Genomic DNA, 27,854 nt, shown 5'->3' with positions numbered 1-27,854 from the left:
GCCTCCAAAATCATTTCTAAGGTGTTCTGAATAATTATGCCCACAGGAAAAATAAACCAAGTGGATGAAGAATGCCTATTGTCCACTAGTGTGGAACCATAAGACTGATCCATCCATACATACATACATATATCTTGTATAAACAGTGACAAATAGGAAACGGGGCCCAAAATTAAACAAGAGGAAAAGCAGAATAGATTAGATTTGAGAAAATGCATAGTGCTTTTAATATGACACATACATAAATAAATTATACGTAACAAATACTTATACTACTTTTAAATTAAATTAGCTAAATTAAAAATATGTAGAGAGAGATGTATATTTCCCTATCAGGAATTGTGGGGTTTCATGTCAATGAGGTTGACTTATAGAGTGATATTCCCCAAAAAAGAGGGCATTTATCAGTCATCTTAAAATTAATGTGGGGTGTGTTTTTTTAATAGCTCTAGGGAAAGAACTCCAAGGGCATGACATTCTGAGAATTTTCCTAGCTTTTAGCATGACTTATCTTAAATTTAAATTGAATGGAGCAGCTAGGTGGTGCAGTGGATAAAGCACTGGCCTTGAATTCAGGAGGACCTGAGTTCAAATCCAGCCTCAGACACTTGACACTTAACTAGCCGTGTGACCCTGGGCAAGTCACTTAACCCCCATTGCCCTTAAAAAAAAAAGTCTGGCGAAATTGAATAATTTTTATTATTTTAAAAGGCATATACATGGAGTTCTGTGGAATTAAGGGGTAGAACAAAATTAAATTTGCCAGGCCTACTGACTTAATAGATATAATTTCAGGCAACAGACTTTCCAAAGTATGTGAAAGAATCATTCATACATTCTCACCACAATACAAAATTTTGCCAGCAACAAATAATTGTTGAATTGGCAGTTTTTCCTTGAAAAAATATCAAGATCCAATTAGTACATTAACTATTCATTAAGTGCCTACTATGTAACAGTCTATGCTAAGTACTATAGATATAAAGAGAAAGATCCAAGTGTTCCTACTTCCATGAGTTTACATCCTCTCACAAGAAATAGCATGTAAACATACAAATATGTACAAAATAAACATAAGGTAATTTGGTGGGACAGATAGTAACTGAGGGGTAGATAGCAGAACCCTCTTATAGGTCATGTGAGAGATCATTTAATTATGTTTTAAAAGAAGCTAAAGATTCTAAGTCAGAACTGAAGAAGGAATACATTCCAGACATAGGAAGATATCGGAGAAAAATGTTTTGTTAGGAGGAACCTATAAATGAAGAGTAGCTTAATTGGAGAACATAGTGCACAATGTAGTGCAAAAAGAAAGAAAGGTTGGAGTTGAGGTTGTGTGAAGTATGTATGTCCCAGGACTTGTAGAGTTAATAAGCTCTTAGAGGTAATAAGGAGCAGCTATCTGATAAATAAGTGAGATAACTTCATATTCCCATAATTGAAAGGCTTTAAAATTCATGTTAGTGATTTGTATTTCCCAATGCCAGTGGACTATCATTTACTATATTTGTGTTCACCAAAACAGTTTAATTTCATATAGCTTCACATTGTTCTGGCTTCCTGTCTTCCAAAGTCTATGAACAATAAATATAAAAGAATGATGGCAAACCAGAATATTTCCACAATCAAAAACAACACACAATTCACCTTCATTAATATTTTTGCTTCTAACTCTTTCAGACTTTATGTCCTCCTTTCCCCCAGAATCGAGGTGCATTTTAATAACTAACTGGTATCTGTAAATTCAGTCTATTGTAGAGGTCAAAGAGTTCTCAGGAATCTATCACCTTCTGATACATTTAGAGAAAAACAAAAACAAAAACAACTTTTGTCCTAGCTTTCTCCTGAAAATAAAATACAGAATCTTCTACCCTGGGAATTGCTGAAAGGAAATTCTGGACCGAAAATAATGTTTGCCCTCCTTAGTTCACAAAAGTAGCAGCCCCGCCCCCATCCAAGAAACCAAAGATTTTGCTAAAGTATTTATTTAACTTCCTGAACCAAATTTTACACCCGGATCCCCATCTCCCACCAGACCCCCCTAAACTGTGGTTTTCACCTTATATCTCAAAATAACTTCGTGTAATGACTACAGAATCAAATCGTTGCCCCAGTCGCCAATTCCCACTATTCCATTTACAGAAATCGTGGGAGAGCCTGTGTTACTTCCCCCGCGGAGAAACGGAATTTTTGTGTAAATGATGATAAAAATAACTTGGTTTTTGTGCAGATGAGAAGCCAAGCATATGATGAACAATCCCAGGGAGGAAGAACTTTCAGGAGTAAAGGGACGAATTTGTATTTTAGAGAAAAAACAAGAAGTTGACTCGATTTCACCTGAAATTTGCTCAGAGTTACGTGTGTTTGGAAAGGCTGCTGGTGTAGTATTTGAGGCTACAGAGAAAAAAGAACAGGGACATGAAGCCTGAGACGTCTCCACTTATTTTCCGATTGAAACCGCGTGATTCCATACAGGGAATTTTTATAATTTTCCCCTTTTTTGAAGTGTAACAAACACAACTCCTCTTCAGAGCTGAGACACTGTCCCTGCCAGGGAGGCGAGCTGGGCAGTGCACCAATCACAAAGCAGCTCCTCTCTATATATACCCCCGGCCCTGCGAGCACTGCTATATTGACACTGTGGGTTCTACAGCATTTTTTACTGTAATTATCTAGGTTTGCTACTATGTCTGAGACTGCTCCTGCCGCGCCGGCTACTCCAGCTCCAGCAGAGAAGACACCTGTGAAGAAGAAGGCTAAGAAGCCAGCGGGTGCTGCAGGAGCGCGACGAAAGGCGTCTGGGCCCCCGGTGTCTGAGCTGATCACCAAGGCCGTGGCCGCTTCCAATGAGCGCAGCGGCGTGTCTCTGGCTGCCCTCAAGAAGGCGCTGGCGGCCGCCGGCTACGATGTGGAGAAGAACAACAGCCGCATCAAACTGGGGCTCAAAAGCCTGGTGAACAAAGGCACCCTAGTGCAGACCAAGGGGACCGGCGCCTCCGGCTCCTTCAAGCTCAACAAGAAGACTCCTGCGGGCGAAGGCAAAGGCAAGGCCAAGAAATCGGCCTCTGCCAAAGCCAAGAAGTCAGCAGGAGCTGCCAAGAAGCCCAAAAAGGCCACGGGGGCGGCCACCAAGAAAACCTTAAAGAAGACACCGAAGAAGGCTAAGAAACCGGCGGCGGCGGGGGCCAAAAAGGCAGCCAAGAGCCCGAAAAAAGCCAAAGCTGCTAAACCCAAGAAAGCGGCTAAGAGTCCTGCGAAGGCTAAAGCCGTGAAGCCCAAGGCAGCTAAGGCGAAGGTGACCAAACCTAAAACAGCCAAGCCCAAGAAGGCGGCGCCAAAAAAGAAGTAGGTCTCCGCGGGAACTTCCAACACCTCAAAGGCTCTTTTCAGAGCCACCCATAGATTTCAATGAAAAGAGCTCAATACGTATGTCTCGGGGCCCTGCAACACTAATTCCGCAATTGCACAGTAGCTCCAGCTTGGGGGCGGGGGGAGGGAGCGGATTGCTAGCAAGTCCGCAGCGTATAACTAGACCAGGTAGTGGGATATCTTACACTCGCCTCCCCGGAAATACTGTCTTTGTAGCCCTTTTGCGCCCTATGAACCAAGATTAAAGTAGTTTTAAGGTTTTACGGATAAGCAGCTTAGCTGCTGCATTTTTATTTGTTTTTTGGGGAGTACCGGATATCCTGCGGCGCCATAGTGCCTGACCAGTTGTAAAGCCCGCGGGCTCCCGGTAGAGTTCGATCGTAGACCTAATGGTCAGCTGGCCCAGGGTCCCTTTGCTTTTTAACTTATAAACAAAAAGTGTTTATATGACAGTTCTTAGTTGCAGAAATGTTAGTCTTGATTGGTTAGAGCAGAGGTTCTCAAGTGGTTCCAGAGACCCTTGGGGAACCCCCCCCCCCAGATCCGACGCAAGGGCATCTGTGGTTAAAACTATTCATCTTAATATTAAAATGTCTTCATTTCTAATGCGGTGTCAGTAGATACGACCTATTTTTAAAAGGTTTTGTGGAGTCCTCAATTTCTAAGAGTTTGTAAAAGGACCAAAAAGTTTGAGAACCGCAAGAAACATTCAAAAGTCCCGCGCCTGGAATAAATTGGTTTGTTATTCAACCTCACGCAGCCTTGAGTTCTGGACAATTTGATTGGAAAAAAATGAGTCCCTACACACTCCCACTTGCTCTCACTGGTTATAAATATGGTTTCTTTTTCTCCTTGTTCTTAGCATTCACTTTCTGTGTACGTGCTGCACACATCTACAGTTACTAGCGTTTTACTTTCGGGAAAAGGGCTTTCAGCACCTTGATACTAAGGACAGTTTCTTTTTTACTTAAAAAGTTCAAGTAGCAAAATGCTTGGTTCTTGAGTTCTGCCAAATGTTTTCACTAATATAGAATTCCTTTTTCCAAGCAATACAAACCCATGCTAACACACACACAAGCCTTTTAAGTCACCATGTTTTGCTTGCTTTTCCATCTAATGTCTTGGTTTTAGTTTATTTCCCCGAGGTAAATCATAAATAATTTAAAAGCCAAATATATCAATTTATAAACACCCTAACGCACGCAAACAGCCCTGCATTCCACCGCACCCCACCCCACCCCCATCCCCGACTCCCGCCCAAAGTTAGCCTTGCCTGAGGATTCTTTTTGAAGCCGGATATGGAGAAATCCAGTATCGAGATATTTGTGGTGGCTGAAAGGTGGTTTGAAATTTTGGTAGTGAAAAGGAGGGGGCCGAAAGTAAATGATTCCAAAAGCCTCTGGTTTCAAGGGCTGCAGTGTTTCCCTAGTCCCGACCTAATTTTGTCCCTCACGAGCTTCCCTATTCCTAGACTTTGCATTCACTTGCTCGTTTGGTGAAGCAATGCCTATATTTTGGAATAAGACAGATTTGGTTCTTTTGCAAAGCTCCCGATTTAATTCATCTTTGTAGCTCATATTTAGTTAGCCATTTTATATGTGTAATTTATCTCGTGTAGCCCTATCCTTATTCCCCCTCCCCATTTTCAATTTACAGATGTTTCCCATCTGTAAATTAATAGTTTAAAGATGTCGGGAAAAATTACTTGGGCAAGGCTATAGCACTTGTGGCTGAGGCAAAACCCCGTGCCTCATGCATGATTAATCCTGCACTTTATGCACTAGGCAACGCTTATGTTGCCCCTTGTGAGTAGTGGTAGGTCAGAGATTATATATGTCTCTCGGCTTTGTTGCTGGCCAGTTCCAAGACAAGTCGAGGTTCGCCTTCAGGAAGCAAGCTAGGCACACAACTAAACCTGACTGGAATGTGTCTCTTCCCCTTCACCCCCCACCTCTGACGTGCCCCAGGGAACACACTGGCATACAGATGAGTTCGGTCGAAAAAAGCTAGCAAAAAGGCTATTACTTGTGTTAAATAACAAACTTGTCAAACTGTTTAGCTATTGGTCAAAAACAGCATTCACATTGTTTTTAGCCAATCAAAAGGTAGGTCTAAAATCTCACTATTTAAATTGGATCTTCCCACTTAAGCCAAGTTGTTCCAATCATAGGCCGAGATAGAAGCCCTATAAATACCTGAAACTTACCTTACTTATCTTGCTTTTTTGAAAAGTAGCGAGATTGTATTATCCCACCTCACTCTGAACCCATCCCAACCCAGCATTCAAAGCAGGTAATAACTTAGGTGCAGTACAATGGTAAAAAGCAGAATTATAATCCTGAGAGTTGCTTGAGCAGATACAACTGGTATCCCTAACAAAACCCCGGGCATTGTAATTCATTTGGGTTTGGGTTTGGGTTTGGGTTTTGGGGGTTTTTTTGCGGTGCAATGAGGGTTAAGTGACTTGCCCAGGGTCACACAGCTAGTAGGTGTCAAATGTCTGAGGTCAAATTTGAATTCAGGTCCTAAATCCAGGCCAGCACTTTTGTCCACTGCACCACCTAGCTGCCCGCGTAATTCGTTTTTTAATAACATTTTGTGTAATATCTTGGGAGGGGGGGCAAGCATGGCATCATTTCTCGAAAATCCAGATGGCCGTGTGGCTGTTGCTATGGGCAGAGCTAGTCAAATACATCATGTTAAAGGGCATCAAATAAGCCAATTCTCCAAAAATGACCTCAGGACCCCCTACAATCCAAAGGCTCTTTCAAAATACACTTCTGATTACAGTTGCTCTAATTGTATAGTTAGTATCAAAACAGTCCCTTGTCAGTTATTTTGTGTCAAATTTGGTGTAGTCATTGATTCTAACAAAAGCAATTTAATAATTCATTTCTTCCATCTATGACCCTTTTAGGTCATAAAGTAAATATGGTCACTGCATAAGAAAGAATTGCTCTATGCTATAATGTACTTTACATGCAAGAGTTAGTTTTTAAAGCCTAATTTTCTCTTTTTCCTTCTAAAATACACATGAAACGTATCCCAATTAATGTTTGTGCCAATGGAAGTAGCCTGCAAGCATCATGAACTTAGAGCCAGAGGACTGAGATTCAAAACCTGTCTGCCACTGACTCCCTGTGTTACCCTCAGCTCAGCAAATCACCTTCTCTGGACCTCAGTTTCTTCATTTAAGCAAGAGGATTGGACTAGATGATCTCTGAACTCTCTTTCATCCCTTAGTCTAGGATCCTGAGTTCAGCATTTGAGAACCATCCCTGGTTGCAAAATGTTTGATTAATTTGATTAGTGCTTCCCTGGCCCATCTTTGTTTATTTATTTGTTTGTTTGCATGACCTCAGTGTCTGAAAGATATGGAGAAAATGAACAGTCACTTCAGAATCTGGACCCTGTGAAATGATTTTCTTCTGCAGCATTTTCACTGTACTTTTGAATTTTGACTCTTCACTCCAACCTACAGTAATTAGATTTTGTCTTATGCAGTTTTGAGACATTTCTGTCTTTAGCAAACCAAAAACACCAGCTTATATTCAGGAGAAGTCTCAGTGTACTTTGATAAGTCTGGGGGGGGGGGAAAGAGAGACATAGAGGTTTCAGCATCCAGGAAAGAAGGTCCTCAATACTCCCAGCAAGTATGCTGATCTGTTTTTTCTTTTCTTTTTCTTTTTCTTTTTCTTTTTTTTTTTTTTGCAGGGCAATGAGGATTAAGTGACTTTGTACAACTCTACCTCACTTATATCCATTTCATGAGTGAGTCAGGATATCACCCCGTGATGTCACTGGTCCTCTTTGAAAACAAAGGTCAAAGGGGCAGCTAGGTGGCAAAGTGGATAAAGCACAGGCCCTGGATTCAGGAGGACCTGAGTTCAAATCCAGCCTCAGACACTTGACACTTACTAGCTGTGTGACCCTGGGCAAGTCACTTAGCCCTCATTGCCCTGCCCAAAAAAAAAAAAAGGAAGGGATGTGTATTCAGGATACTGCACTGATTCAGTTGACCAGTTTCCCTTTCTTTTTCATGCTGCTATTCTGAAATCTAAAGCCTTATGGAGGAACCCCTTGCTCTTTCAAACCCAGGTGACCAGGCTATATGTCAAATGACCCAAGCCTTAGTTCTTTGTGCCAATCAAATCTCAAGAACAGTTTCAATATATTTTATTTTAAGGAAAAACTAGCCTAAAGTATATAGGAAGTTGTAGGAGAAGAGGTTAAGATATTGTTCCATGAGGGGCAGCTAGGTGGTGCAGTGTATAGAGCACTGGCCCTGGAGTCAGGAGTACCTGAGTTCAAATCTGGCCTCAGACACTTACTAGCTGTGTGACCCTGGGCAAGTCACTTAACCCCAATTGTCTCACTTAAAAAAAAAAAGATATTGCTCTATGAGACCAGGAGCTCTAGATTTTCTCCACCAGTACAGATCTAAAATGAAAAATAAAATACCAGTTCAGCAGCTTCACAGAGAGATTTTTACCTTTCTTTGGCACTCCCAAACTTCCCTACCCTCTCAGCTGAGCACCTTACCTATTACTTTCCTGAGAAACTTGACTATTCAAGGTGAGTTTCCTTCCTTCCTTCCCTTTTTATTCATCTCAAAATCCCTAGAAATAATTTCCTATTCTCCTCTCTGTCTCTGCTAATAATATGGTCCTGATACTGGTGATAGCCAACATCTCTATGTGTACCCTTCATTATGGGATTGTATCTCCTCCTATCTTCTCCAACAAATTGATAATCCTTTCTCTCCCATCTTCAACGCCCTAACTATTGATTCCTTCCAGAGTGGGTCTTTGAACATGCCCAAGTCTCTTCTGTGCTGGAAAAAAAAAAAAAGCCTTCACTTGGTCTTACCATCCCCACAAGCTATCATCCTATAAATCTCCTCCCTTTATCAGCCACAAACTTCTGATGAGAGTGCATATGTAAATGTCTATATTCATTTCCTCCACTTCTTCTACTTGCCCTCTGTAACCTAGTTTTTCATCTCATCACTCAACTGAAACTGCTCTTTCCAAAATTACTATTGACCAGGGGCAGCTAGATAGCACAGTGGATAAAGCACGGGCCCAGGATTCAGAAGGACCTGAGTTCAAATCCAGCCTCAGACACTTGACACTTACTAGCTGTGTGACCCTGGGCAAGTCACTTAACCCCCATTTCCCCGAAAAGAAAAAAAAATTACTATTGACCAAAGTCACCAATGATCAGTTGTTTACCATTCTCTCCTTTTGGTTGCTTTCTCTTCTCTGGAATTTCAGAACATTAACCTACTGGTTCTCTTCCTGAGGCCTTGAGATTAAGGCTTAGTTAGGTATTTTGGTTTGGTTTGTTTATCCTTTTATTTTTGCAAGTGGTGAGTTCCTGGACCTGTGAGCTCAACCCTTGGCTATTCAGGATTCCTGGTAAGATATTGCCAGTCCAACAAGGAAGCACTCAGAAGTAAGAGTACCAGGACACAAGTCTTTGGACTTGGAACTTGGTGGGACCATGCTATATGGGAACTCATTGATGCTGTGAACCTTATCTCCCTCCCTGGAGACTAAGGTGGTAAAGTAGGAATTTTTACATGTTTATTCTTGCTATACCTTTGGAGTAAATATTCCTTTGCAAAAGCTACTCTGACTTTTAAGTCATTAAATCAAACTATGGTACCAGGACCTTTAAATTAAGGGAACATAGTTGGTGGGGGCTTGAGCCAATGGCAGAGAGACTAGACACTACAAATCCCCTTAAGGGTATTGGAAAACAATGGAGAAGGGTGAAGTGCAACAGACTTGGCCTTCAAGCATTAAGAGCCATGGTATTAAAAAAAAATTTAATTTAAAAATAAATTCTTTTTTAAAAGAGCCATGGTATTCACAGGATTAATTTTGGTCCTCTGAGTTTGCAGGGACCTCTGGAGAAATTCTCTGCTTGGGACATTAAATTTTAGATGTCCTATGTTTCAAGATCCTAGAAAAAAATAGAAATAAAATTTAGGCTGTAAATTGTTATTGTTTTCTCACTGGTTCTCTCATAAATTAGTTCTATTGGTTTAATTTTGCAAACTTGTTCATTGTGTAATTAAATACTCATATTGTCTGCATTACCCAATCCTGTTTAACTGTTGATATTAAATTTAATGTGAAAAATCTGGAATCATTAGCAACTGCCTAGTTTAAGTATTTGTATTGTTCCTTTTGCATTTCAACAGACCTGAAATATTTGCCTTTCTGTGATAGTGAATTATCCTGAAACTTCTTAGGATAAGACTGCTTGACCCCTTCTTTGCTACGTCTCTAATTGAGCCCACTAGGTGAAGCTAGGTGGCACAGTGCATAGAACATGGTCCCTGAAGTTGGGAGGATCTGAGTCCAAATCTGACCTCAGATAATTACTAAGTATACGACCCTTGGCAAGTCACTTAACTACGATTGCCTTAAATATTTGGGGTCATCTCCAATTGCCCTGATATATATTTTTTGTTTGTTTTGTTTGGGTTTTGGGTTTTTTGGGGTTTTTTGGTGGGACAATGAGGGTTAAGTGACTTGCTCAGGGTCACACAGCTAGTGTCAAGTGTCTGAGGCTGGATTTGAACTCAGGTCCTCCTGAATCCAGGGCTAATGCTTTATCCACTGTGACACCTAGCTGCCCCCTCCTGATATATATCTTTTTTTTTTGGGGGGGGGAAGGGTGGCAATTGGGGTTAAGTGACTTGCCCAGGGTCACACAGCTAGTAAGTCCTCCTGACTCCAGTAAGTGTCAAGTGTCTGAGGCCGGATTTGAACTCAGGTCCTCCTGAATCCAGGGCCGGTGCTCCACCTAGCTGCCCCCTGATATATATCTTGACACTGGATCCAGATGGCTCTGGAGGAGTGAGTGAGGCTGGTGACTTTGCACAGCCCTGCCTCACTTAAATCCAATTCCCTGCAAGTCATGACATCACCCCAATGACATTGTCCTCTTTGAGAAGGACAAAAAACAATAATTGAGCCTACTTGTCTTGTTTTCATGTTGAGTGAGTTCGCAATTCCATTTGGCTTACCCTTGCAATAACAAGAAGCCATGAGGAGAATTTTGAGTGCCTTTGAAATAAGAACCCAGAAAAAATTTCCTTGAACCTCTGTAGGGATCACCTATGGTACAGTGACCCATAGAGTTTTGTGTGTCCTAGATAGAGATAACTTTTGTACAGGCCCCTTATGCACTAAAGGAATCATGAAAGTTTTTACCCAGGACAGTTTTCTCATCTTAGAAATGGGTGATGGGGGGCATCTAGGTGGCCCAGTGGATAAAGCACCGACCCTGAATTTGGGAGGACCTGAGTTCAAATCTGCCTCAGACACTTGACAATTATTAGCTGTGTCAAGTCACTTAACCCTCATTGCCCCACAAAAAACAAACAAACAAAAAAAAGAAAAGAAGAACAAGAAAAAAAAAGAAATGGGTGATACCTAGTTGACTCCAAGTTCCAAATCCCTGTGGAGAGAATTCCATTTAATTTATGGTGTTTTTTTTTTGGGGGGGGGGTGAGGCAATTGGGGTTAAGTGACTTGCCCAGGGTCACACAGCTAGTAAGTGTTAAGTGTCTGAGGCAGGATTTGAACTTATGTCCTCCTGACTCCAGGGCTGGTGCTCTATCCACTGCATCACCTAGCTGCCCAAATTCCATTTAATTTAGAAAGCAGTGTGGACAAGGTTTTTATCCAAGATAGGAAGCCAGTTTTCTTTGCCTTTTCCCTTTTGTCAAAGGCCCTGTAAGTATGGTATTCTTTTGCTGTCGTTGAATTGACAAAATTTTATATTTGAGGATAATTTTGATTTTCACCTATGCATGTGGGATTGTATGTGATCATGAAATGTTGACAGATTTGAGACTCTTTCCTTTATACAACTTGGAAAGGAAGTGGAAAGATAATATAAATCTCCAGAGACCCCAAAGGACTATCCTGAATTGAAATCAAGGACTGTGTTCCAAAAGTACCTCTGCTTATTTGCTGGGAATGGAAAATATTTCAAACAGGAGGGAAGAATGTAAAAATGCATTCCCAGATCATCTAAGATGGAGGCACCCACATGGGAGAAGAAAAGGATCTGCTTCTGGATGAAATCATTCTGTGGTCCCCTACCACACTGTTGCCAGAACAAAGTGCATCTTTAATACTCTCCAGTTGGGGGCAGTATCTCTCTAACCTTGTTTACCCATAGAAGTGGAACTATGCACTAAGCTAGGTGTAGGACCCATATGGTCCTGAGATTTGGGGTTGGGGTTTGGGTCTGTTTTGTGTATCCTTTTAATTCTAGGCACAAGTTGTAAATCCCTGGACCTGTGAGGCCAAGCCTTGGCTACCTTGGAATCAGGATTCCTGGCCAAATGTTGCCGCCAGTCTAGCAGGGGAAGCACTAAGAAGTCAGGGTACCAAAATGTAATCCCAGGGGGTCTTTGGACTTGGAACTTGGTAGAACCATGATATATGGGAACTCATTTGTGCTGTGAACCTAACCTTCTTCGCTAGAGACCAAAGTGGTAAAGGTGAGGTTATGTTTCCCACCTCTCTTTTTGGGAAGTGAGATGTTTGCAGGTTTGTTCTTGCTTTATCTTTGAAGCAAATATTCCTCTGTAAAAGCTAATCTTACTGTTAAGTATTTAAATTGAACTAAGGAGGGGCAGCTAGATGGCACAGTGGATAGAGCACCGGCCCTGGAGTCAGGAGTACCTGAGTTCAAATCTGGCCTCAGACACTTAACACTTACTAGCTGTGGGACCCTGGGCAAGTCACTTAACCCCAATTGCCTCACTAAAAAAAATAAATAAATTGAACTAAGGAGCAAGGGATCCCTAAAATTAGGAGAATATAATCAGTGGGAGTTTACATCAATGGCAGAAAGACTAGACATACTACACACCTCATTGTGGGTGCCAAAGAACTCTGGAGAATAGTGAAATGTAACAGACTTGGCCTTTAAGCAATGAAGGCCAGGGTAGTAGTAGTCGTCACTGTAAAATATAAAAAATTTATATTCTCTGTATACAAGTATTTATATTCTCTGATATTTTATAACATAGGCTAGCATTTTCAAATAAGCTTTTTTGTTTTATTCAACAAATGATAGCATACATATATAGAAGCCTTATAAACTTTAGCCCAGCCTTCCTTATTTCTTAACTTTAATCATCTTTAAATCCGAAATACCAGTATTTTACTTTTACAGTATGAGAGCCATACCTTTGCTAAATTTTAGAGATTTCAGGGGCAGCTAGGTAGCACAGTGGATAAAGCACCTGCGCTGGATTCAGGAGGACCTGAGTTCAAATCTGGCCTCAGACACTGACACTTACTAGCTGTGTGACCCTGGGCAAATCACTTAACCCTCATTGTCCCACCCCCAAAATTAGAGATTTCTCTGGAGTTTTATTCTGTGATGGGAAGATAATAGAAAAGAATAAGAGATAAAAACCTGGCCACCCTCCCTTTGGGGTCTGGCTCCCCTATGATGAATCCATGTTTATGGGAACCCAGACTTGGAACCTCCTGTCCCAACCCTTAGGCCTCGGAGCACATGTGTATCTTTCCTGACTTCTAAAATAGATTGTGAAAAATCTTAAAGACAAGAACTATGTTTTCTTTTTCATTTGGGTTTTTTGGTGAGGCAATTGGGGTTAAGTGACTTGCCCAAGGTCACACAGCTAGTTAAGTGTCAAGTGTCTGAGGCTGGATTTAAACTCAGGTCCTCCTGAATCCAGGGCCAGTGCTTTATCCACTGAGCCACCTAGCTGCCCCTTATGTTTTCTTTTTCAATCACACCCAGTCAGAGAAGCCAGAATGAAGTTCTCTACACACAGAATGCTAATATCATTGACTGAGGATAGTACTCTTCAACATGGGATTTAATATCACTATTAAGCTTTTGCTCACTTCCAAAGCATATAATAATGTTGAATGGAAATAATAACAAACTGAATACCTTCTCTGTGCTTATTAGCCTGGGGAATGCAATGAGGCATAAAAAAGCTAACCTCAAATGACATAAGAATCTTGTTCAGAAAACTGGATATTAAAAAAAATGATAAATACCAAAGAGGTTGTTAATAGAGACAATTAAGTGCAGTACTAAAGGAAAACTACCTTAATCAAAAAAGGGCTGCACTATGGAGTTCAAATCTTAACTCATCTATTTAATTGGTTGTAGGACCATAAACAATTCACTTTACTTCTCTGTGCTTTGAGGCAACGCTCTAGAGCCTGTGTTGCTGCATCGCCTTTTTGTCTCTCTGGAAACCCACGAACCCCAGAAATTTCCACAGAGGGAAGGAGAATGTGTCAGACCTACGAATTACTGCTCCAATCCTCTAGGACAGAGAGAGCATAGTGAAGCTGTCCTTTGGGAGTTCATTCTGGGACTAGAAGACATGAAATAGGAGAAGGGTACAAAATCTATATATAGTACCTCCTCTGTGATCCCTCTCTCTCAACCTCCATTCACACTGACAGGTTGAGTCCCCAGAGTGGGGCTAACTGTTTCTCCCCTCAGATTTCTAGAGCTAACCCTGAGGTTTACAAGTATCTAATGTTCACAAGAGCCTATCTGCTACGTTTCCCCAGTATTAAGTAATCAGTTAACATCTCCCCACTATCAATCAACTAGTTGTTATCAATTAGCTCTTATAGAAAATCCACTAAGAAGGTACATATAGCAAGGAAATAATTATAAAATAAATCCCTTAAGCTAGGGAAATGTTCCTCCCTCTATACATTTTCTGTCCCTGAGCAGAATGGGTTCAAACTCAAAGAACAAAACATACATATAGGGAAGGTAAGTGGTTGATGGATGCTTCCTGATTCTGGAAATCCTTTTCTCCCTTCTTAGAGTGGCCAGTAAGTTCACTTCTGGTTGTGGCATAGCTGATGAATAAGTCCCTTCTTTGCTCATCTGGGCTAGCTCTTTACTGGACTGCTAGAGGCTCTGGGACCCCAGTTTTCAGTGGAAACTTGGAGAGCTTTGATGGATCTCCTTCCTGGTCACAAGTGCACTCCCATCTCAGCAAACTTACTCACCTAAGATTAAAAAAGAAGAAACAGGGGCAGCTAGGTGAGATCATTATATGAGCTTTTCAGCTCCAGTGTTTAGAGTTAACTACACCTGGCTTGGATTTTACAATCCCATCTGTAAAAAAGGTGGGGTTTAGGTGCAGGTAGGTGGCACAGTGGATAGAGCACCAGCCCTGGAGTCAGGAGGACCTGAGTTCAAATCTGGCCTCAGACACTTAACACTTACTAGCTGTGTGACCTTGGGCAAGTCCCTTAACCCCAATTGCCACACACACACACACACACACACACACAACATTCTTTTAAAAGAAGAAGCACAATAGAAACCATGAACTCAGGGACAAAATGGCTGGATGGAGGAGTACCTCACAACAAGCAGTCCTCCTCACTCAAAATCTTAGAGGAGGGAAAAAAAGGCTTTGGGAAGGAGGAAAGAGCCTAGTTTTTTGTTTGTTTGGGAGTTTTCAGTCTTTTATTGTGAACTAAATTTCTGGTGCCATTCATCAATCCTTCCTCTTCAGCAAAATTTTAAATAATTTTTATATTTATCTATTCATTCATGTATTCCTTTTTTTATAATCTGTCTCTCCCATTAAACATGAACACACATACACATATACACATACACACACATACACACACCCTTCATCATAAACATTCAAAATCCAGAAAATACATTCCCACATTGACAATGCCTAAAAATCTCAATCTCAATCTGTCTCTCTCTAAATTACACCTCTCTGTCATTGGTCAGAGTTCTAGTCTTTCAAAGTGTTTTTCTCTGTTTTTGTCATTGAAAAAAAAATTATCTGAATTAATCTTAATTTCACTCTGCACCAACACATGGAGATATTCCCCAGTTTCCTCTAAAATTGTCCATTTTGTCATTTCTTATGATACAGTAACATTCCATTACATTTATGTGTCATGATTTGTTCAGCCATTCCCCCATAAGAGGAAAACCCACTCCCTTCATTTCCAATTTTTTATTACTATGAAATTAGCTACTATAGTTTAGTTCACATTGCTTTTCTTCTTTCCCAAAGGGCAAGTACAGCTTGGTAACTGGGGCCATAGTATTTTTTTTTGCAACAAATATTTATTTTTTCCAGTTACATGTAAGGGTAGTTTTAAACATTCATTTTCATAAGATTTAGAGTTCCAAATTTTTCTCCCTCCCTCCCTTTCCTCCCCCCTCCACAAGATTGCAACCAGGTTATATATGTACAACCCACAAGTGTTCTTTTTATCAGTTCTTTCTATGGGGGTGCATAGTAAGCTTCCTCATTAGTTCCTTGGGATTGTCTTGGATCATTGCATTGCTGAGAGTAGTTAAGTCATTCACAATTGCTCATTGAACAATACTGCTATCACTACACACAATGTCCTCCCAGCTCTGCTCACTTCACTATACATCGATGTTCATTAGTCTTTCCAGGTTTTTTGGGGATCATCCTGTTTGTCATTTCCTGTAGCCCAAGAATATTCCACTACAATCATATAGCACAGCTTTTTCCATCATTCCTCAATTGATGGACATTCCCTTGATTCCCAATTCTTAGCCTTCAGCATGAGTTGCTATAAATATTTTTGTTCAATTTTTCCCCTTTTCTCTTTTTCATGATTACTATTGTTACCTGTTTCCCTTCCACCCTATTCCCTTCCCCATGATATTTATTTTATTAATCATCTTCTTATCACTCTTCAAAAAGGGATTTGCTTCTGTCTGTCCCCTCCCCCACTCTGCCCTTCCTTCTTTTGCCCCTCTCTTTATCCCTTTTCCCCTCCTATTTTCCTGCAGGATTAGAGAGATTACTCCATCCAATTGAGTGTGTACATTATTCCCTCCTTGAACCAATTCTAATGAGATTGAGGTCTTTGAGCCAATTTTGATGAGTGTTAGGCTCATTTACTGCCCAGATTAAATAGATTACTCCACCCAATTGGGTGTCTCTGTTAGTCCCTTTTCTGATGAGTGTAAAATTCATTTACTGCCCTGCTCTTTTCCCATCTCTTCCCCCACTCCATAAGCCTTTTCCTGTTTCTTTCATGTAGGATTTCACCTCTGGCCTCCCCCCTCCCCCAGTGCATTCCCTTCACCCCTCAATTTAACCCTAAAGATGTCATCACTTAGCTAGGTGATGCAGTGGACAAAGAATCATCCCTGGACCCAGGGGGATCCCAGCCAAAACCCGGCCTCAGATACAAGACAGTCGCCCACTGTACAACCCCAGGTATGTCCCCCAGCTCCAATTTTTTATGGCTCTCTAGGGTCTTGTATTTGAAAGTCAAATTTGCCATTCAGTTCAGGTCTTTTCATCACAAATATCTGAAAATCTTCTTTTTCATTAAAGTCCCATTTTTTCCACTGAAAGGTTTTGCTGGGTAGGTGATTCTTGGTTGTAATCCCGTTTCCTTTGGAGGCATAGTATATTTGATCCTTCCCCTCAGACTTCCCTGGTATCTTCAACAAGGTGTTATGGGAAAATGGGGTATGGGTTTGGGTTAGGGGTTCTTAGGAATTCCTCTTTAAAGAAACTGCACACAAAAGCAGTTAGAATAAGGTGCAAGTTAGAATTAGGGGCAAGGGAAGGGAAGGGGGGGATGGAGGGAAACCATGAAAGAAATCTTTGGACTTCTCATGGGGAAATAGGCACAAAGCACGTGGCTCTGAGGTACCAATCTTCTCAAGCAGGAGACTGGCAGGAACCTTTATAGGGGGCCAATGGGGGTGTGACCATCTGCCTGTAGAAAGTTCCTTTAGTGAGGGAGGACCATCCTCCACTGGTGGTGGCTAGAGGAATTGGGTGAGGGGTGGCTACAGTTCTCTCTTCAGGACACAAGGGCCACAGCCACACCCAAATTTATCTCCCCAGGGGTATGGGAGATCAGAATGAAGGGTGGAGGTCCCAAGCTAGCTCAGTCAGATTTGGTTCCTCTTATCTCTCTAGGTATATCTGTCCTCTGGTTTAGTTTCTCAAGGAGAAGATTCCTCAATGTACCCCAGAGAACTTCTGGGGGAAATTGGGCCCACAACAAAGGTTTGGAAATAACTAGGTTTTCATCAAATTGTGCCAGGCCCCCACTGATGGTGTTATTCCAATTCTAGGAGTACTCCCTTGTACCCCAGTTCCATTTAGTCACTAACAATCAAATTAGCTTTTACAAGGAAATATTTACTTCAAAAGGTATAATCACAAATATCCAAACTTACTCCCAGACACTTGTGAGACATAATCCTTCACAACAGCCTCTGGGAAAGTTTAGCTGAGTTCCTATAGAGCACAGTCACAGTTCCAAGTACAAAACCCCCTCAGGCTTAGGGCCTAGGCACAGTGTAGCTTGGGATCTTTGGACTTATGGAAGACCTTGCTACTTTGTTTGCTTCTCTATGTTGTATACTTGTTTTTAATCTATTCCACTGATTAATTTTTTTAAAATAGTACCAGATTATTATAATTATTTCAGCTTTGTAGTACAATTTAAGATCCATTACTGATAGAATCCTTTTTCATTATTCCTTCCCCATTTTTTTTTTTTTAGTGAGGCAATTGGGGTTAAGTGACTTGCCCAGGGTCACACAGCTAGTAACTGTTAAGTGTCTGAGGCCGGATTTGAACTCAGGTATTCCCGACTCCAGGGCCGGTGCTCTATCCACTGTGCCACCTAGCTGCCCCCTTCCCCATTTTAAAAAAATTATTCATGATATCCTTGAATCTTTGCCCTTCCACATGAATTTTTTTTTCCCTAGATCTAAAATATTGCCTTGGTAGTCTGATTGGTACGGTATTGGATAATTAAATAATAAAATTGGTAATGCAATTTTTATTATGTTGACTCAATTAATGCACAAGGAACTAATGTTTCCCCAATTATTGATCTCTGCCTTTATTTCTGTAAAGAGCATTTTATACTTGGATTCATATAGTTCCTGCATGTATCTTAATAGGCACATTCCCAAATGTTTTATAGCTTCCGTTCTGTGGTTATTTTGAATGGAATTTCTTTTTAGCTCTTCTTGTTGGGTTTTACCAATAACAAAGAAAAAAGCTGATGATTTATGTGGAGAGATATATACATATACATATATACATAAACATACACACATATAAATACATATATTGTCCATATTGTAGAGTGTGTGTGTGTGTGTGTGTAGCCTTTCTAAACACTTAGGGAAAATAGCACTGGAGTTATATAACCCAAATGGCCAAAGGGCCATTAGTTACCACACATTTAAGATTACAAATCACAAACGCTATTTATCCACATCCCAGTGGAGGCTATCTTCACACTATCTTCACTATAGGAATGAAATAATAAATCCAGATGCCCCACCCCTATTCAAATTAATTATGTTAGCTTCATCACAGGATTATTCCAAAATTTAAAACTTTATATAAATGTGTTATTATATTATTTGGAGGGAATAGGGGTTAAGTGACTTGCCCAGGGTCACACAGCTGGTAAATATCAAGTGTCTGAGGTCAGATTTGAACTCAGGTCATCTAACTCCAAAGAAAAGTGCTCTATCCACTGCCCGACCTAGCTCCCTCAATGTGCGATATTATTAAATAAGTTTAATGTAATGAAAAATTCTGAAGTATGGAGTTAGAGGCTAAGTCTTAGGGTATATTAATATTTAGAGAGAAGCCAGAAATTAAGTCATTAAGAGCTGAGGTAATCACAGAAATACATTAAGAATCATGACAGGGAAATCATGGAAGGGGGAAAGGGACCCACATGTACAAAAATATTTATAGCTGCTCTTTACGTGGTAGCAAGGAATTGGAAGTTGAGGGGGTGCCCATCAATTGGGGAATGGCTGGACAAGTTGTGGTATATGAATACAATGGAATACTATTGTGCTGTAAGAAATGATGAGCAGGAAGAGTTCAGAGAAACCTGGAGGGTCTTACGTTAGCTGATGATGAGTGAGATGAGCAGAACCAGAACATTGTACACAGTATCATCAACATTGAGTGTTGACCTACTGTGATGGACTATATTCTTCTCACCAATGCAATGGTACAGAAGAGTTCCAGGGAACTCATGATAGAAGAGGATCTCCAAATCCAAGAAAAAAAAAAGAAAGAAAGAACTGTGGAGTATAGATGCTGATTGAACCATATTATTTCTTTTGTTTTGGGTGCTGTTGGTTTTTTTTTTTCTTTCTATTTTGAGGTTTGCATCACTGCTCTGATTCTTTCTCTTGTAACAGGATTAATGCAGAAATAGGATTAATGTTATTATGTATATATATGTGTGTGTATATATATCTATCTATATGTATATGTATAGAGATATATAGATATAACCTATATCAGATTACCTGCTGTCTAGGGGAGGGGGGAGGGAGGGGTGGGAGGGAGAAAAATCTGAAATTGTAAAGCATGTATAAACAAAAGTTGAGAACTATCTTTACATGTAATGGAAAAAATAAAATACCTCATAAACAAAAAAAAATTTAAAAAAAAAGAATCATGACAGGGCCATGTCATGGAAACCATGGAAGACAGGGTTTTAAGAAAGCAACAATGCTTAATGATTTAGATAAGTATAGGAAAACGAAGACAGAGGTGGTTTTGACTGGCACTTAGGTTTTGACTAAGTGTTGACTGGCACTTAGGAGGAGTAATTCAGAAGAATAAAGCTTAAAAGAGGGACAGGGCCCGGGGAGGGGGCGGGATAAATATACTATAGTGGAAAGACCAGTAGAAGTCAGAATCCAGATTCTGTCAGAAGTACTTAAATACATGATCCCGTGAAACAACAACACATGTCTTTCTAAGCTTATTATTCTAAGACATCAATAAAGTCTCCTGTTTGGCAATAGGAGAGATGAATTAAAGAGGCAGGTTAGAGTCAGGAAGAGAATAGTCACAAAGATTCAAGTGAAGAAAGAGGGAAGATTCAGTGATTTGAGTAGAGGGTCAATGGAATGGAAGCAGGATGTTCCAATTTTAATCACATTTGTTTTTCACTATCATCTTCTTTGTAAAAAAAAAATGTTTTTAAGACAAGCAGAGTAAAGTGAGGAAAAGCTTAGTAGGATATCATGGGGAGAAATTATAATTAACAATCATAACCAAGAATGTAAATGGGAAGAATTTACCCTTAAAGGAGAGGTGATAGCAGAAACAGAATAAAAATACCAAAATTGCCAGAACAAGAACAAAAGAATTTAAGGAAGCCAATCTTAAGAAATTTAACAAGTGATAAATGAACTCCCAAAGGTGGATGGAGGGGGGGATGGATTTACTAGTGAATTGTATCAAAGAGTCAAAGAACACTAAAAGAACTTTGTTTTCGAATACTGAGTGGTCCTTACCCTCCCCACTATTAGTGGCAAGAGGGTCGGCTGCTGTCAGTTTAAAAGAGGAAACAGCTGACCATCATATGGTGCCTGGCATCAAACACAGGGGGAAACTCAACCAGGTGAGCTTGCATGTGGACCCCTGATTGCCTTTTCTATTTTTGTATGCATTTTTTCCTGATCGTGGGTGAATGAGTACCTATTCCAAGACATCAGGCTTGAAGACAACATCGTGATCTGGAGAGGTCCCATTTGGTGGCAGGAGGATGCCCCAGAAACGAACTACTCTTAGACATGGCAACCTCCAATGAAAGAATTGATCCAAGCCTGACCATTTTACCAATGTACATTTATCAGGAATTATTTGGACAGTGCAGTGTCAATGTAACATATAAACTACCTAATTAGCAAGCAGTACAGCAAACTCTTTTATGTTCTGATGAGGTTTAAAAATAAGCTACAGGTTGGGGCAGCTAGGTGTCGAAGTGGATAGAGTACCAGCCCTGGAGTCAGGAGGACCTGAGCTCAAATCCGGCCTCAGACACTTAACACTTACTAGCTGTGTGACCCTGGGCAAGTCACTAAACCCCAATTGCCTCACAAAATAAAAAAGAGGGCAAATTGGACAGCTAAATGTAAAATAGTTACAGCATAAGTTATTGAATCGGATTTCTTAAGATGCTCTGTGAATGAATACTATGAATCTTTAATGCTTATCATGTCTTTGGTATATATGAATAAATGACCTTGTCCATATTGTAGAGTAAGCAGCATTTTATCTCTCCTATTCAGGGGAAACCCTAGACTTGAACTATAGTCTAAACTGTAAGTAAATATTTTTTTTTTCCAGGTGCCAACTTTGGGATTTTAAAAAAGGAACCTAATGGGCTCCCCCATGACTGTACCTTTGCAAAGGGAGTGATGCAATACCTTTGACCCATGGATCTAGCAGCAGTTGTTTCTCAAAATTAGATGAACGAGGAGATATTGAAACACATTAATGACTACATTGTATTTATACCAGGAATGTAAGGTTGGTTCTGCATTGGAAAAACTATAAACATATTATAACCACATTAATAACCAAAAACAAATGACTATCAATAGATACAGGAAAAAGCCTTTGAAAAACTTAACATCCATGTATGTTTAAACATTTTTTTAAAACACATAGGCATCGGAGTAGCTAGGTGGCGCAGTGGATAGAGCACCGGCCCTGGAGTCAGGAGTACCTGAGTTCAAATTCGGCCTCAGACACTTAACACTTACTAGCTGTGTGACCCTGAGCAAGTCACTTAACCCCATTGTCTCACCAAATAAATAAATAAAAACACACAGGCATCGGTGGACTTTCCTTTAAATACTATCTATATAAAACCAAGAGCTAGAATTAGAGAAACGATGAGAAGTCTTTACAATAGATTAGAAGTAGAGCAAGAATATCCATTATCACCACTATTATTTAATATAGTGTCACATGTGCTATGTTGTCCAAGGAGAAGAAAAAGAAATTAGAGGAACATAAACAAAGTGGGGGAGGGGGTGTGTGTCAATTTTTATAGATGTTTTCAACAAACATTTATTTTATTTTTTCCAGTTACATGTAAGGGTAGTTTTCAACATTCATTTTCATAAGATTTAGAGTTCCAAATTTTTCTCCCTCCCTCCCTTTCCTCCCCTCTCCACAAGATCACAACCAGTTTATATATGTAAAATCCACAAGTGTTCTTTTTATTAGTTCTTTCTATGGGGGTGGATAGTAAGCTTCATCATTAGTCCTTTGGGAGCAGATGTGTTTTCCAAAATTATTTGCTACTTCTGCACTACTCATTGATTGCTATTTCATCACTTTTAGTAGTGAGCATTATTAATGATTATATCAGTAAAATATTGTGTGTCTCCCTAACTTCTCAGTCTCAGGCCTTCATAGCTACATAGTCCTAAAAGGAAGAGCTCGCACTAAGAGAAAGCATTCTGACTCAAGGAAGCAGGTAAAGAAAAGGCCAGCCAAGAGTGCCAAGAGAGCTCGTGTTCTCTTCCAATCCTCTTGATAGAGGCCGGTTGATCAAAGCTAATTGGTTAGCATCATTTAATTGCATTGGTTGACAAGATTTGAGGGTGATCTACATTAAAATGAACTCGATTAGGGGCAGCTAGGTGGAGGAGTGGATAAAGTTGGCAAGTCACTTAATTCTCCTTGCCCCGCAGGAAAAAAAAATTTAACTCTATAGATGACCTTGGGGAGAAAAATGTGGATGTAAAAAGTTCCTTAAGGCAAAATCCAGACAAGTCTTACCTTTGATTTCTCTTGTTCCCTTGGGTTTGTCCCAGACAAGAACAGGATTTTCTGGTGTGAAGGGAGGAAAGGACTGATCTCAAGTCCAAGAAATCCATTATTAATAATTTCTCACATATATGGCGTATTTAAGGAACACAAGGTAAGACCTGGAATTCACCACACCTTTAAGTTCTTTAAGAGCACAAAAAGAGTGCTTAGCAAATCTTTTGCTTATTTGTTTTTGGTTTTGCTTTGTTTTGACTTTTGTTTTTGCTTTTCTTTAAAACTCAGTTTTGTAAACTAAGTGACTTTTCAAAGACATTTTAAGTATATGCTGTGGGTGAGGACATCAGAAGCTACCAGAATTTTTTTTTTTAACTTTCCCTTTGCCTGATCCCCCTTAAAGCCTTTAAGCCTCTAAAAGCCTAGCTTTAAAGAGAAAAAGTTCATTCACCTCCCCAGAGTAAAGAACCGCATGTCACCCTAAAAGTGGGAGACTTATTACGATCTCTAATTAAAGCTCAGAAGTTTTTCTCTTACTGGCCTGGGAGATATATAAGGGGAAAGGTTAAAGGAGAGTTTAATGCTCTTATATCCAACCAAAAGTTAATTGAAAATAACTGCAGCATGGGGGCAGCGAGGTAGCGCGGTGGATAGAACACCGGCCCTGGAATCAGGAGTACCCAAGTTCAAATCTGGCCTCAGACTTTAAACACTTACTAGCTGTGTGACCCTGGGCAAGCCACTTAACCCTAATTGCCTCACTAAAAAAAAAAAAAAAGAAAATAACTGCAGCAAAATAGCAGGCTACAAAACAACTGCCTCGGCATATTAACAAAATTAGGACGGAGAACTTCCACTTACAATAGATTTTTTAAATGGGAATATGCCCAGAGACACAGGAATTACTATGAGTGCAAATACAAAACTTCCTACAAATTAGGGAGCTACTCACAGTTGAACACGCCAGCGTAGCAATTACTTATACCGTGTCATGCAAATTAACAAAAACCCAACTTGCTTTATCATAGAGCTAGCAAAAATAATTACAAAACTCATACATTCACCCGCTCACTAATCCCAAGCTGTGGTTGATTTTCTCTCTGCCCGCCTACCCGCTTAGTACTTACCTTGTATCGTTACTTTGTGCCTAAACTTCCCAGATGAGTCCTACGAAAAAGTTGTGTTGATTTTTAAAATTGCCTCATTTAACACCTATTGAGCCATCCCTACTGTGAAAGCAGTCTTCACACCCATTATTTAGCTTGACCCTCCCCAAAATTCGGTAAGTCACAGCTTCTTACAGTGAAAAAATGGGTGGCTCTGAAAAGAGCCTTTGGGGGTATTTTGAATTTAGGCGCCAAATTAAGCCCTCTCCCCGCGAATGCGACGAGCCAGCTGGATGTCTTTGGGCATGATGGTCACCCGCTTGGCGTGAATGGCGCATAGGTTGGTGTCCTCAAAGAGCCCCACGAGGTAGGCTTCGCTGGCTTCCTGCAAGGCCATCACGGCCGAACTCTGGAAACGCAGGTCGGTCTTGAAGTCCTGCGCGATCTCACGCACCAGCCGCTGGAAGGGCAGCTTACGAATCAGCAGCTCGGTCGATTTCTGGTAGCGGCGGATCTCTCGCAGCGCCACAGTGCCGGGGCGGTATCGGTGAGGCTTCTTCACGCCGCCAGTGGCAGGAGCGCTCTTCCGGGCAGCCTTCGTAGCCAGCTGCTTTCGGGGCGCTTTGCCACCGGTAGATTTTCGCGCAGTTTGCTTAGTACGAGCCATCTTAAGAGGAAAGTAGAAAAGAGAAAATGAAAATCTTGGCGGCAAGTCACCTTATTTATAGAGTAAAGCTAGTTCTGATTGGACTGAACAACACACAGATCCTAGACGGTGACTCAGGAGTGGTTGATAATTCCAGTCCCTGTATTCTGGGTGATTTTATTGGCTGATCATCCGTCATGCTCCTCCTCCTCCCTCAATTTTACAAACAGTTCCTTCAGCCGCCTAACTTCTTCCTGGTCCTGACCCTCTTTATTCACCGAGCTTTGTCCTGAATATATACGTTCTTTTCTACTTCTATGTATTCTTCCCTTGTTTTCCCAAAATTACTACCGCCACCTTATAAGACTGAAATGCTTTCTTTGTTCGAGATTTGAAAAAAGACCGCGCTAGCACGGGATTGGTCAGTTTGGGCCTTTGTTTTTCTCCCGCGCCTTTTCATTTCCCAGACCCCTTTCTCAAATTTACCCCCCTTGTCCCTCCTAGGCAGATTGCCGACAAATCTAAAACTACCTAATTTATTTTGTCACTTTAGATCTTGTGACTCCAGTATTAATCCCCAGCCCTTACAAGTTTTCTCAATTGCAGTAACTTGAGACACTTTCACAGTGCATCTACTTGGGTCATCTACTTTACTGGTTTTCAGTGAGATACTCAAGACTAGGCAACTTTCATATTCAATGCTTGGCACTGGCTTTTTTTGTTAATAGATTTTAAAGAAAATGGTCTCTTAATGACGGGGGGGTAATGGGTGTCGGGAGCTAAATAACGTGCCTAAAATGCGTATTTATCCTAGCACCCCAGAAACAAAATCGCTAGGTGCTTAAAAGACTTCACTCAGATATGTAATCCGTAGTTTTCATAACGCATGCTACCAGCTCTCGTTTTGAATGGGTGCGTGGCTCTGAAAAGAGCCTTTGGTTTAAGTTAAGGAGGGCAAGGACAGTTTATCCTAACGCCCGACTAAAGACACTCTATTTGCCCTTAGCTTTGTGGTGACTCTCGGTCTTCTTGGGCAGCAACACAGCCTGGATGTTGGGCAGAACGCCGCCCTGGGCGATGGTAACCTTGCCCAGCAGCTTGTTGAGCTCTTCGTCGTTGCGGATGGCCAGCTGAAGATGACGGGGAATAATACGAGTCTTCTTGTTGTCCCTGGCGGCGTTACCCGCCAGCTCCAAGATCTCGGCGGTCAGATACTCGAGCACAGCAGCCAGATACACAGGAGCCCCGGCACCGACCCGCTCAGCATAGTTGCCTTTGCGGAGCAGACGATGAACGCGACCCACGGGAAACTGAAGACCAGCTCGGGAAGAACGGGTCTTAGCCTTAGCGCGAGCCTTGCCTCCCTGCTTCCCTCTTCCAGACATGGCGACTAGAGCAAGCTTCCGACAAGACGAAAGAGCAACTACCTAACGTCAAACAACAGAACCTATTATACCATTTTGTGGTAGGCTAAAGTAAGCTTTCCGATTGGTTAAAAACAGCCTTCGATGAAGTAACCAATCAGAAAGTGGGTCAAGAATCTGCTTAATTACAGACGTTCTTCCCACTTGTGATGATTTAACCCAATCAGAGGCTGCATAAGCTAAGCCTTCATTTACATAAAAGTCTTCAAACTGCTGTAACCTGACTCCTGCCTTTCTTTTTTTGGTTGTTGTTTTTTGTAGTATCATACTAGAAAACTAATTTTTATTTCCTTCCTTAAGTCGGCTCCAGCCTCAAAGATTGTCTCCAAGAAACTGATAACTAAGGCAGAAAATAATAAACATTCACATTTTAGAATATCAAATTATTTTCTCATAGCAGTCTCTTGAGGAAGCTGTTGCTTTGCCAATGAAATGAAATCAGAAAGAGGAATTACTTCAATCTAGATCTAGAATTCAAATTCAGATGTTCTGACAGGGTCAATTTTCTGTCCACTACAACTTCACCTTGTACAATGTGGTAATTGCAAAAGGCAGAGAAAATATTGAGGGATGTAAGGATTAGAGGTTTTGATAAAGGCACTAAGGATCCTTCCAGGACATTTTTCATATTTTTGGCAATTTGCTTCTGTTTGTCATTGGTAAACTCTGTGAAGAAAGACAGTTCAGAATTTCCGGCCAAAAATGGCCCAGCTTCCCAACTGCTCCTCACACCAACTACAGAAAACCCTGCAGTATACACAAGATTAAATAATGATCAATAAACCTAAGAGGAAAATATAGCAAATGAAACTGATTGAAGTTAGATTGACTATGGTATGGGGGGAAATGGATTTGGCTGAGGGTTTCAGAATATTTTTTAAATCCTACAATGAGGATAAGAAGTAAGATGGTAGCAACAGAATATGCATCCTTTCATTCAACATACATCATGCTATGTTCAGAGATCTGTTTTAAGAACTGAGGCAGGTAGACACTTTAGATTATATAGGACCCGCCCTTGTGGAGCTCCTGGTCTGGTTGGAAGATAACAAATAATAGGGAAAGTATTAGATTTAAATATAGAGAAAAAATAGTCCCTGCTCTCAAGGAGTTTATATTCTATTTAAATGTAAGGGAAGTTCAGCATGAACATAGTGTCATATATGTGTACCTGAGTCCTAAGGCTGCTCCCTCAATTTACACTGAAGAGTTGGCTCTATCAGAGGGCATCTACTACCTTTAGGTTAAAAGTACCTACAGTTACTCACTCCTAAAACCATAGCTCATGAACTTCTGTCCATAAGCTTAATAGTAATACAGTAGTAGTGAGTCTTTTATTTTTAGCACATTTGTGTGTGGTTAGGAATAAAATACCTGTCCCATACCTATTTCATACTGTATATTAAATACTTTCCTACTCTTTTTCTGGGAAAATCGTACTCATGAACCATAACCTAAACTATAAGCAATTTGCCCCCAGGGTACTAGGATGAGAGTTCATTGAGCTTGTTAATATGAATATATGGATCACCTGGATTTGATGAAGCTGCTTTCTTATCCAAAAGTATTTTTTTATGAAACCTTGGATCAATAGGAACAAAATGTCCTTCAACTGAACTCCAAACTGAACCCAGATAGCTAGCAGATAAAAGACACTATCTAGT

The 27,854-nt window shown here is 40.7% G+C and overlaps 2 protein-coding genes across 3 annotated transcripts in view; one reads left to right on the top strand and one right to left on the bottom strand.

Moving 5' to 3' along the window:
- Positions 1–24,787, bottom strand: part of LOC122753317 (histone H3-like) — a 39,178-nt gene extending 14,391 nt beyond the window's left edge. The window contains exon 1 of the mRNA XM_044000676.1: positions 24,462–24,787. Coding sequence (XP_043856611.1) covers positions 24,462–24,787 — 326 coding nt within the window. The remainder of the gene's footprint in view (positions 1–24,461) is intronic.
- Positions 2,624–26,263, top strand: LOC122753304 (histone H1.4-like). 2 transcript variants are annotated; one of them, XM_044000660.1, is made up of 2 exons: positions 2,624–3,345; positions 25,773–26,263. In XM_044000660.1, the coding sequence occupies exons 1-2, from the start codon at positions 2,687–2,689 to the stop codon at positions 26,158–26,160; spliced, it is 1,047 nt and encodes a 348-aa protein (XP_043856595.1). In that variant the 5' UTR covers positions 2,624–2,686; the 3' UTR covers positions 26,161–26,263. The 2 variants fall into 2 exon arrangements, with proteins under 2 accessions (XP_043856595.1, XP_043856596.1); XM_044000661.1 differs by lacking the exon at positions 25,773–26,263 and adding an exon at positions 21,584–21,684.
- The last annotated feature ends 1,591 nt before the right edge of the window (positions 26,264–27,854 follow it).

The sequence above is a fragment of the Dromiciops gliroides genome, chromosome 4 (assembly GCF_019393635.1).
Source record: "Dromiciops gliroides isolate mDroGli1 chromosome 4, mDroGli1.pri, whole genome shotgun sequence".
NCBI classification, from domain to species: domain Eukaryota; kingdom Metazoa; phylum Chordata; class Mammalia; order Microbiotheria; family Microbiotheriidae; genus Dromiciops; species Dromiciops gliroides.
This window is presented reverse-complemented; position numbering and strand designations above follow the sequence as displayed.

Bases quoted from the DNA above. Each gene is read 5' to 3' on its own strand.
- LOC122753304 (XM_044000660.1), top strand. From the start codon at position 2,687: ATGTCTGAGACTGCTCCTGCCGCGCCGGCTACTCCAGCTCCAGCAGAG. The intron at 3,346-25,772 runs GTAGGTCTCCGC...ATTTGCCCTTAG, and splicing joins AAGGCGGCGCCAAAAAAGAA to CTTTGTGGTGACTCTCGGTC.